Genomic DNA, 12554 nt, shown 5'->3' with positions numbered 1-12554 from the left:
TGCTTTAGATACGATGTAGGATATATGGTCTCGAAAGGTCAATTTACAATCCAACATAATCCCGAAGTCTTTGATGGTGTTGACACGGTCAAGTAAAACGCCATGCAGCTTATATCCGAAGCTTATTGACGAACGCTTGCGTCAGAATGAAATGACTGAACATTTTGATGGGTTTAAAAACATCCTGTTGGTTACACACCATTCGGCGAATATGTCTAATTGCTGTTGTAAAAACTCAGCTTCTTCGATGCAGTTCACTGGGAGGAACAATTTGAAGTCATCCACATATAAAAGTTTCAGACACTTGAGGCTAAAATTTACATCGTTAAGGTACAACAGAAATATGTATGGACCCAGGTGACTGCCTTGAGGAACACCTGATGTTACGCGAAAAGACGTAGATATAGTGTCACCTAATTTCACTGCCATTTCGCGATCAGTGAGGTATGAATGAAGCCACTTCAAAAAAGGACCGTTGAATCCAAGACGATGGAGCTTAGCTATTGCAATGTCGTGGTTGATTAAATCGAACGCTGCAGAAAAATCTGTGTACACCGCATCAATTTGATTTCGAGATACTAGAGAGCGGGCGATGTACGAAGTATACAGAACGAGATTTGTAGTCGTTGATTTCTTAGACATGAATCCATGTCGTTCATCTGCAATGTAGCTGTTGCAAGCATGGGAAATGTAATCCTAAATAATTATCTCAAATAGTTTGGAGAAAGCGCATAGGCAAGCAATTCCTCTGTAATTCCTGACGTCCTTCTTGCAACCCTTCTTGACCGGGAACACGAATGACTTCTTCCACACATTTGGAAACATTGTCAATGTCGGCTCTCACATTATCTAACCATTGTCGTACACGAGCTTACGGATGGATGCTTTAATGATTGCTGTATTGATAGAACATAGTTTCCACGCTTAAATATCTTTTTTTCGTGTTTGAACCTCATTTTTAGTACTTTATTGCGTTATCCGCGATTTTGCTTATCCGCTGGCAGACTATTCCGCGGTTAATCGGGGTTCTACTGTATTAGGTTGGGGCATATCCGGATTGATTGAATCGGGAGATTGAATCAAATAAGCAATGTTTATAATCGACAGAAATGCCTTTTGGACATTATTCGTTGACAAATATGACCGAAGGAGGAAGGAGGAAGTCTCTGAGTACACTAAAGCAAATTACCAATCAATTAGGTGTAAGCTTAACTATATGAATTGGCAGGATTTATTTAGAAGTGTGGAAAACATTGAAGTAGCAGTGACGAATTTTTACTCGATGATCAATGAAATTATAGAGGAAGAGATATCAACAAGGCGAAAAAGGAGAAACATAAACAAAAATATCCAATTTGGTTTAATCAAAACAAAATGAATCTAAAAAAATAAAAAAAAACAGAAGACACATAAAATTTATAAGAAATACAAATCGGACGCTAATCTCACTTGCGAACAGCTCAACTCAACTGTTAAAAACGCCTTTGAAGATTACAACTTAAAAACAGAGTCGGACATAAAGTCTAACCCGTAAAGTATTTTCAATTGCATAAAAAGAAAATTTAAAAAGCACTGGTTTTCCATCACGCATGCACCTCGACGATACCGTGGGGAATGACCCAGTAAAAATTTATTTGTTTATTTGTTTATTTGGAGCAGGGAAAAGCCCATTTTAGTGTACTTGAAGCTTTTTTCTAAAATGGGCATGAAACCTGCTCACTTTTGCGTCAACAGAAAATACAGTCCAAATGACACAATCTTAATCCTAACAAAAATACGACTTATTCTAACTTAAAACTAGGTTAGTGTGTACAAGCACTCCACGGAACCTACTCTTATTGACGTAACGAGACAAGTGATAGTCAACTACATAAAAACAACGGTTGAACACATACTACTAAGAGGCTCATTATAGCCATAATTGGTACGAAATGTACGAATTCGGAGGAAGTCATGGGTTCTCAGAGTATGACGAGGAATATTCATGTTGAATTCATTCAGCACAGCAGGGCAGTCTATTTGAGACTGAACAACATCTGCGGCGGAAGCAGCCTTCGCCACGTTCCGTCTATTTTCGAGAAGCTGTAGATCGATTAATCGACAACGATCTTTGTAGCTGGGAAGGTTGAAGGGATCGTTCCAAGGCAACCGTCACAGAGCAAAGCGGACAAACTTACGTTGTATTGCTTCTATTTGTTGTATGTTGTTTTGATAGTACGGAGCCCATACAACATCAGCATACTCCAAAATAGATCGGACTAACGAACAATACAAAACTTTTAGACAGTGGATGTCTGAGAACTTCTTAGCAACTCGGAAAATAAAGCACTTCGAAGTTTTGGAAGTAACGTAAGCAATATGGTCTTTAAAATTGAGCTTTGAATCTAGGAGCACGCCCAAATCCTTAACCTTATCCTCCCGATTAAGAATTGTATCGCCAATAGTGTAGTCGAACGAGCATACGGAACGTTTGCGAGCGAAGGAGATGACGGAGCATTTGTCAGCGTTCAAACTTATATGGTTTATTGCACACTTATATGGTTTATTGCACACCAGTATTGTATTGTGAAAAGCTAACGAGTTCCCGTTGAAGGAACTGCGCGTCTTCTTGGCAAGTTATCACATGATAAAACTTGAAGTCATCTGCGTACGAAAGTTTGAAACATTTCAGAGTGAAGTTGATGTCATTCAAATACAGCAGAAATAAGAAGGGTCCAATGTGACTACCTTGTGGAACACCGGAAGTGACGAAGAAAGGTTCAGTAATAATATCACCTGCTTTAACTGCCATTGAACGACCAACAAGATAAGAGTTTAGCCAACTTAGTAGCGTACCAGAGAAACCGAGACGTTCGAGTTTTGCTATTAGTATTTCAAAATTGATTTTGTCGAATGCTGCTGAGAAATCTGTGTAGATTGCGTCTATCTGCTTATGGGTTTCTATAGCTCTGATGATGAAAGACGTATAATTAAAAAGACTGGTGCTTGTTGATCTTTTCGGCATGAATCCGTGTTGGGCAGTGCAAACGTAGTTGAGACAATTGTGCTTGAGAAAGTCGAGAACAATCAACTCGAAAAGTTTAGAAGAGGCACATAATGAAGCAATTCCCCTGTAGTTTGAAACTTCCCTTTTGTCGCCTCTTTTGAACACTGGAAAGACGAAAGATTTCTTCCAGCATATAGGAAATGATCTAGCTTTGAGAGAATGAGAGAATTTGCAACCTCATTGCGTTTTGGGGAAAGTCACTCCAAAATGCAATTAAGACAATTTGACTGGGATGAATGGAATGATCGAGTCGGTAGAGGGAGATAGCGACTAAACGCCCGATTGACTGTTTAGTCGTTTTTGCGGAGAAACTGCGTGAAGAAGCCAAAAGTCATTTCCGATTGAATATGGATATAGTCAATCAGATAGTCAGCTGACTATCCTCAGTACGCATGCGCATGCTGAAACATCGATCCTTCAATTTCATTTTCTGTCTGCCGTCGTTTCTCTTGAATTTGATACAGACGCTTTCACTTATGCCGCTGGTCTTGTCACCATTTAAAAAAAAAAAATAGAACCGACCCTTATCAATTCGTTAAACATACTTCTCCTCGAGCCCGCCTGGCACGGTACCTTTTATTCAACCAATGTTTACATTTATTTTCTTAATTACTAACTTAAATTTAGCTCGCCCTAGAATCGTTTTACGCGCTGAATACGCGCGCACGCGACTAACCAACAAACAGAATGCAGCACAAAACATTAAACATCGCGTTGTTTAACTTGCCCCTGCGGAAATTTGGCGAATAAACAAAAACTAAAGTGAGGCAGTTTCACCATACGCGGAACATATTAATTAAATCAGGGCGCTTCACCCTTGACGATTGGAACTGCCATATTCATTATCATTTGGATGGTCTATATGTCACTTTCAGTTTCATATGTGAAAGGAGGGTTACTGGAGTGGAGTTAAAAGAGGTATATGATGGCATATAAGTGGTACAACCAGCGCTGAAAATTGATTACGCTTGCATGGCATAGTGTACATTCTTTCACATCGTTATATTCATAAGTTTTAGTGAATACGGTTCGAGCTCCAACGAAATTCATTCGAAATAAAACACTTTGATAACTTCGCTTTAGTGTGAAGAATACAAGAAATGAACGTGAAATGAAACGAGAGTGTACGACGGTGAAGTGATGTTCTCTTTATTGAGCGCGAAGAGAGAGTAGCGCCATTTTCAACCTGCCGGAGTTTGCACGAAATTGAAAGGCGATAGGCCCAAAATTGTGTGACTATGTGTCAATTGAAGTGAAATTGTAAGGCCCTGAACAAGAGAGATTCTTCGGCCTACGAGATACATCAGTGTTTCAAACTACGATGAAGGTTGTTATTCTCTAAACAACATTTTTATTAATTTTCAGATAGAAATTATATGAAAAGTAATAAAATGTTGTTCACCAAATATCAACTTTCAGATTGAGTCAGGGGAAGATGTGGTATTGAGCTAAGTATTGACAGGGGAGTAGAACAAAAAAAAAGAGGACTTGCCTTATTGTAAAGACTTTGCATTCTAACTGATTAACGTATGCATTAAAAAATGAAATGAATTTAGCATCTTTCGTCTCAACGTAGGTACTAACTAGCGTCATTTCTATTAGTATTTAGTTGAGATTTCTTATGCCAAATTAGACACCTTTGATGTATTCTGAATGGCAAACTATAGAACTCCTTTCTGGAGAAAGGCGAGAGCATTGATCGGAACCCTGGCTCCAACAACCCGACGGTGCTGCGCGACCGTAAAGTGCATCCGGAGCTGGTGAGGAAAATCGAGAGCAAGAAGGACTCATCTCTCCGCGCATCGGATTGAGAGATCAGAGCAACCGGCCAAACTCTGAAGAAGTGCCTAACCAAAATGAACATTCCAAAATGGGGCGGCTGAAGGTGCTAATGAGAAACCAGCATGATCTACTTTCCAAATGTTGTGTCCAAAACGAAAAAGCAGCTAATTGACAAGGAAACGAAAGAGCATGCCGACATGCCGACATCCATCTCTGTAGAATGTCCCGGCAGTATGTCAAAGTATTTTTGTAGACGGTTTAATAAGAATTTAAAGAAAATTTGTTTCTTTGAATTGTTTTTTGTAGTTTTCTATTGCCATCTAAAATTAATCATCATGTGACGGTAATCTCAGTTCCTTACCGCTCACATTACGGTCTGCTGCAGCGGTAATCGGTACTATTAACTCTTTGTGGTCGTTTGTCTGCTCTCAGCCACCATACCTTTTTACCGTTCTGGTCGTTTGTCTGCTCTCAGCCACCACAGCAAGAAACCATGCTAATCTTATATTTTACTCAACCGTGTATCAGCTTATGCTTTTCCTAAACGAAGCTTGATGTCTAGTGAACCTGTTCACGAATCAATACGGTGCTCTTATGAGTAATAGATAACGGTACTCAATATCAAACTAAGTAGTCATCCACACAAGGCAACGCACAGTGCGTTGAGTGCATAGGAATGTGGGACAAAAGCCGTCGTGCACAAATTACGTAACGCGATAAGGGGGGGAGGGAGGTTGAGGTTGCGTTACTTGGAGGTGGTCCAAAATCCGGATTTTTAGCGTTACGTAATTTGTGCACGAGGCCAAAATCATAACAGCAGTATTTAGCCATTGTAACATTTTGGTGTGATAGAAAAAATTGTTCATAAGTGTCAGAACTACTGTTTTTAAATAAAAAAACATCACATTAAAATCCTTTGTTAAATTAATACTTATACAGTAGAACCCCGATTGTCTGCTAGCGTATGATCCGTGGTGCGGATTATTCGCGGAAGCGAGTTCCATAGTAAATCTATAGACCTTTCTGGAATTTTCCAGTGAGTGGTAGGACCATGCTCTTTTATTTTGGTCATAGCTTTCACATTGTCTTACCACTGGTGCACACTATCTTTTATACAAATATTTTAATGATTTCTGTATCGAAAAAACATAGTTTTCATGCTAAAATATCTTTTTTTCGTGTTTGCACTCCATTTTAGTCCATTATTGCGTTATCCGCGATTTTCGTTATACGCGGTAACCTTGCCCGACTATTCCGCGTATAATCTGGGTTCTACTGTATACAGTTTATAAAAAAAACATAAAAAAATGTTTTTTTCACAATCTTGCAAGTTTCACTGCTTTTTCAAGGAATAATAATTCCGACCAGTACGACACCCATGCACAAATTTAATACGACCGCAAAGGGTTAATAACACAACAATGAAAGCCTCATATCAACAGTTCCGCTGTGTATGGTCCAACTGTGAACGTTCGAACAATAGGAATATTCTTACGCCGAAAAAGACGACATGTGTATCGATAAGATAGGCGCCCAAATGGCTACTCTGTAATATACAGAAAAATAATCGTGACTTAAAAATGTACATTCGGCTCTGTTACAGCTGAATTACTCAATGTGTCTAATAATATGAACAGATGAGATAAAAAAATCTCAAATTAGTCCTTTTTTTAAATACATTGTTATTAATTGTTATTAGTTGTGATGTTAATAATCATATGAGGGCAGGGGAAACTTTGGCGTTTAATAAAACAGTCGCAGTATTCGTATTATGTTCCATTTCTGTTCACGTTCCTATTCAAGTTCATATCCAAAAGTTTCACGAACTTATTCTAACACCATGGAAAACATACAGAGTGTCTTCTTCGTTCGTCCCAATGAGTAACGCGAACAATGTTTATAATGGCATCAACTTTAGACCTTGATCTGCACTCACCTGTTAAAATGGACATTGATCTACGGGGATATGCATCCTGGAAAAGTTTCCATTTATTTACATCCCATGTGAGTGAAAGTATACAAACGAAGGAAGAGAGCGTCCTTCATAAAACAAGGCTGTGGAGTCTGCGCCATCCGAGCAGGTATGGGCGAAATTGCATCGAAATTCGTCCAACAACACTCACTCACAGATAAAACCCACCCTTCTATTCTCCGTTTATGCCTCACTTTATTTGAGACAGAAAATAATAACCTATCATCTTCGCAAAGCTCATTCACGAATTCAACGGAAAAATACTGTCTCGATTCCGCTCATCTATTCTCAGGGAATTTTGCATTCTCTCATTTGCCTCTCGGAGTGACGTTAGATGGTGAGAGAATCAGATTGGAAACTTTTGCTTGAGCCAGCCAGTGTCTCTGTGATACAGTTTACATTCAATTATCGTACATGCAAAATCGTTTGTTTTTCACTCAAATAGCAATCATCGGAGCATCGATCGCGGCAGTAAAATACAGGCAGGTAATTGAAATCGAGTTGTTTCCTGTTCACTATTGTAATGAAATGTTTTTGTTTATAGTATGAAACGATCGAAGGCAACGCAAAAGACAGTATTAACCCAAGTTATTGGTGTGCGGGAAGGTAGATTCATTTGCATTGCCGATAACAAATGCATTTATGAGCAAAAAGTGTTGAATTATGGGAACTTCAAGCGGCATATTAAAAACAAACATCCAAGTGTTTATGATAGGTTGGGGTTACTATCGTTTGAAGCTGTTGATTCTGATTCATCGACAGTCAACAAAAAACCTAAAAAACTATTAGTGGAAACAGACAAAGGCAAACTGATATTGGGAACCATGCAACTGTTAACTGAAAGTCATATGTCATATAATTTTTTTGAAAAAGGTTCATACAAAACTCTTCTTGAGTCACAGTACGTAGCTGCAGGTCTTCACATTAACAGGAAGACAATCTCAGACTTGGTTGATAAAGCTGCTATTCTGATGCGTATTTTTGTTAAGAAAGAAATGGAAACAAAATTAATAAGCCTCAAAATTGACAGCGCTTCACGTAAAAATCGCCAAATATTTGGTATTAATGCGCAGTACTATCACAATGGCGAAATGTTATTTCGAAATCGTGGTGAGTTTAAACCGTCTGTAGACACTTCATCAAATTTTGAAAGCATTTTTTCTCAACTATTTCAACTTATTTTTCTCTGCAATAAATTTTTTTCAGCCCTAAAGGAAATGCATTGTCGACAGACGAAGGAAAATCTAACAGAAACATTAGAGTATGTGCTCAACCAATATGGTGTTAAATTGAACTAAATTTATTCTGTCGCCCACGATAATGGTAGCAATATGGTGGCGACAGTTGGATTGTTGAAGAAAATGTTAGAGAAACCTAATTTAAATAATTGCCCACCAATTAATTTGCTCCTTGCTAATGAAGAAGCTTGTGGCATTTTCGAGCATGCTGATGATACTTGTAATGACACGGATGACGACGACGACAACGAAGCTGTATCTAAGTATCAGTTTTGTACTCCATCCAATAGTGCATTACCTGCAAACGATTTTGACGTAGGATTACGTCTTTCGGGAACATATTGGGGTACAAATTGAAAATCGAAAATGGAGCGCATCGTGAAAATTGTCTAATTTCAAATACTTATTGCTCAGTCATTTCACGATCGATTGATGAGATTTTTGCGTCAATCAATTTCGGCATTCCATAACAATTTTTTACATTGAATAAAAAATATATGTCATGAAACTAACTATCGAACAATTGAAAAATCTCAACCCATATCCCAACGGAAATACCTGCTTCTGATTGGTCGAAATTGACGACACATGCGGCGGGTCCCTAACAGAGACATCAAAACCAAGCTGCCTGGCGGAAATCGGCATTGCAGATACATGAAAGTAGGGGGAGCTTTTTTTCCCACCGACATGTATTCCCTAACAGAGATTTCAAATCCTAGGTGTTTGGGGGAAATCAGCATGTAAATACCCTCGATATTTTAACTAACGACGCGCACAAATGGATAGTGTTCATTGTAACTAGCGTGGGCATTGCTGATTGCATACGTGCTGGCGAATAAGTTGGGAGCGATGAACGAGTGTTTTTCCGTTCCAATAAGAATCTTTCGATGGGTTGGTTGAAGAATGATGTTTCAATGAACTGAATAGAACTTATGCTTGATAGAATATAAATAAAATTTAAATTTGGAACTTTTATGTTGGTTGCTTCGTAAAACTTTTAGCACAACTATAAGTGTAAAATTGTGTATGGTAGCTATTGTGTTAGAATGACTTGAAATATGAAACGATTTTTTTTTTCTCCCAAGGAAAGTTCATGCGACGAGGAAAATTGGAAAAATGAAGGAATATTCGAGAAAGTGATTTCACATATGCTCTACATATCGTATTGGGTGCTGTTAGCATAATTGAAATTCGCATTGAGGCATGCAGCATCGTGTTCCGTTGGGTTTAAAACGAAAAGAAAATGGGTTAAATAAACACTCAGAAAATAAAAAAATATGAATGAAATTATTTTTCCATTTCAAATATATTTTCTATATACAATAGTAACACTTTTTTTCGGGTGAGAAAAATTGTGTTCGATAATGATAATTATCTTATATTGCTTTGATGAGCTTTTTTTTCTTTATTTCATCCATACATAACACAGGAGCCATCTCGTCCAGGACCACAGAGGGCGGCTTTGGTACGTGATACGCACCATCTAATGACTAATCACCATCCTTCTATCATTATCTCTCGGTTATGGACACTGGTGAAGTGAACAAACAATACCTAACAACCAGACAAAACGGACCCAAATCATTATTGAAGAGTTTAACAATGTAATTCTTCAAACATATCCAAAATCAGCATGCAGCAGATAACCTAACGGAATCCTACGTCAACTATGCGGTCGTGTCTTGGACACAACCCTCCTGTGACTTTTTTTGATAAAAACCGAGAAGAGACACGATTTGTTGCACCAGGCGAAGAAAACGACGACTATGAATTCGAGGGAATACTTTATAGTACGCGATGTGCGGCGCACACGGCTCAATTGGCTCATACGTCCATACAAGGAACGTATCGCGAAGATCCAAGGCATAGTTGTAAAGCTGCGAAACCGTAAATATCATAAATGTTTCAAAACTCACGATGCTCATCTACCTCCTATCGCCAATGATACAAGATGGAATGGAAAGTATCTAATGGTGGTATCCCTACTTAAACAACGGCAATTTTTCAATTTGTTGAAGACAAGTTTTCCCGAAACAGGTGAAATCGTATTATTTCCAAATATTTTCATTTTGTATACCATTTTCATTTTGTAGATCTTACTCAACACTGGCCATTCATCGAGAAGTTTTGTGAAGCCTTTGAACCTGCTTTCATACTTACGCTTAAACTGCAAAAAGTACATTGTGCATTGTCTGAATTTTACACGTATTGGCTACAGTGCCAAGCAAACCTGGATAAATTAAAAGCCAACGAGCTCGCCGTACAATTGTTAGAGACTTTCAAAACACGAGCTCAAAAACTGGTTAGTACATTGCAGTTCAAAGCATGCATAGGGGGTCTCCGTAGCCACATTGGTTGCGCGTTCGCTTAGTAAGCGATCGATCGTGAGTTCAAAACTCAGGACCCTCATTGACCATCTTTGTGTTGTTACAGAATAACTACGTCCACGCAACAATCATCAGCGATGGAGATCGATCCACGGTCGAAATAAGATCGATTCATCCATGCAACTGCTCTGCTCTGCAAGACACATCGGACTGCTGTTCTATAAATAACTCAACAATGATCAAACAACTGTCTCCGCTGTCCGGTCTAACTGGATAATGTATGAACAGAAGGAAAAACTCTTACGCCTAAATGGCTACTGTGTAAATATGTATCATATGCGATGGTATAGAAGGGACTCTAGCGCCGAAAAATGGCAACTGTGTAATGTGCTAATTATAGATATATGATAGCCATGTGACATGTACACGATTAAAATTCGGCTCTGTTACAGCTAAAATGCTAATGAGCCTTAAATAAATAAATGGGATAAAAAAAGAAGCATGCATGTATATATCTACGGAGGACAAAGCGAAAGTTCAGGTAAGAATTGTTTTCGTCATTTGATGAATAACGATTATTTGATAAGAAAAAAGTTAAAATGTATTAGCTTCCTAATTTCACAAACATTTCTCCTCAACTTGCGTCATCGACTCAATGACATCGAAGGTATAAGAACAGAGCAGACTCCAGCTAGTGAGCCGCAGGACGATTTGGATATGTATATATCTCGTCATTTTTTGAAGAAGAGAATATTCCGATGGGACTATCACACTCTATCGACGAATCAGTACTTTCTCAAATCAAAGAACTGGAAATACGGGAGAGTGTACCAATAATTCAGTCCACAATACATGCTGATCCAAATGCTCAATTCGATTTACTTAAGTATTGGGAATCGCAGAAAATAACTTCACCGATACTGTACCGTTTAGCGATGGTAGTTTTAGCAGCCCCTTCTACTCAGGTATCTGTTGAGAGGGCTTTTAGTGGCCTAAAACTAATCCTCACAGACCATCGAACGCGATTAGATTAAGTGAAAATTCAGTGGAAAATTTGCTTGTGTTGAAACTCAACTCAGATCTACTTCCTAAAGTTGCTGAAATGTTGAGCAATGACATCGGATTGCAAGCTAATATAAATCTTTAGCTTAGTTACCTAAAACATTACTATATATTTATAATGTATTACCTGAATTGATGCTCAGATAAAATAAACGATTGAAATCATATACAATGATCTATTTGTTCCGTTATTAGTCAATTTCCATTCTATTTTATTTCTTTTGAGACAATTTCCGTTGTCTATTGAAATACGTTGAAGAAAACAGTACGTAATATAGGAATATTATATACTGCATTCCATAGTAAATTCCTAGTTATTATTTTATGTAAAATATTTGATAAAATGCACGTTTCAGTTTTAGACGTTTCAGATTCTGACATTCTTATTTGAGAATCCTTATTGGATTCTTCCCTATATTCTGGTTAGATTATCTCATTAAATCTATTTGTAAAGGGGTGCTGCAATGACACTTGCAAAAAAAAAAATGGATTTGTGTTCGTGATTATTGATTGAACCTGTTTTTTTATAGTTTACATGGTTTCGGGACCAAGGGCGCTATATTTTTAATATTTTTTACAAAACATCCAAAAATCAGAGATATATTCTTTTTCGTTTTGGAGTTATGATTTTTTTAAATTAACATGTTTTTAGTCCTCGTTCGATATTCCTCTGTGTGAATAGAATTTCATTTTTCTACAAACGTGATATTTTTTCAAAGAGAACTAGCTCATTGAATTTAATTTAATATGTCGATTATCTGAATCGGTTCAGTAGTTCAAAAGTTATGATTTTTTGAAAACGTCATTTTTGGAAAAAAGGAGGAAACTGATTTATTTTACTATCGATTAGCTTTGAGAAATCATAATTCAAAAACGAAAAAGAACACATCTCTGATTTTTGAATATATTATGTGAAATTTCCTCAGCTTTTAAGAAAAAAATATAAAAAAATACAGCGCCCTTGATCCCGAGACCATGAAAACTATAAAACCAAATATAATCAATAATCATACGAAGATACAATTCATTATTTTTGCAGCTGTATTTTTCAAAAAAGACCGGCTAACTGGCTTTAATTTGATATGTCAATCATCCGAATCGATTTAGTAGTTCAAAAGATATGAATT

General features: G+C 37.5%; 2 protein-coding genes across 3 annotated transcripts in view; one reads left to right on the top strand and one right to left on the bottom strand.

Moving 5' to 3' along the window:
- LOC129767563 (protein unzipped) overlaps positions 1 to 12554 on the bottom strand; it is a 296485-nt gene that overhangs the window by 47082 nt on the left and 236849 nt on the right. The gene's annotated exons all lie outside the window — the stretch shown is intronic.
- LOC129765794 (uncharacterized) lies at positions 9805 to 10758 on the top strand. Its single transcript, XM_055766224.1, has 3 exons — positions 9805 to 10075; positions 10132 to 10340; positions 10472 to 10758. The coding sequence occupies exons 1-3, from the start codon at positions 9805 to 9807 to the stop codon at positions 10640 to 10642; spliced, it is 651 nt and encodes a 216-aa protein (XP_055622199.1). The 3' UTR covers positions 10643 to 10758.

This window comes from Toxorhynchites rutilus, chromosome 2 (assembly GCF_029784135.1).
Source record: "Toxorhynchites rutilus septentrionalis strain SRP chromosome 2, ASM2978413v1, whole genome shotgun sequence".
NCBI classification, from domain to species: Eukaryota; Metazoa; Arthropoda; class Insecta; order Diptera; family Culicidae; genus Toxorhynchites; species Toxorhynchites rutilus.
This window is presented reverse-complemented; position numbering and strand designations above follow the sequence as displayed.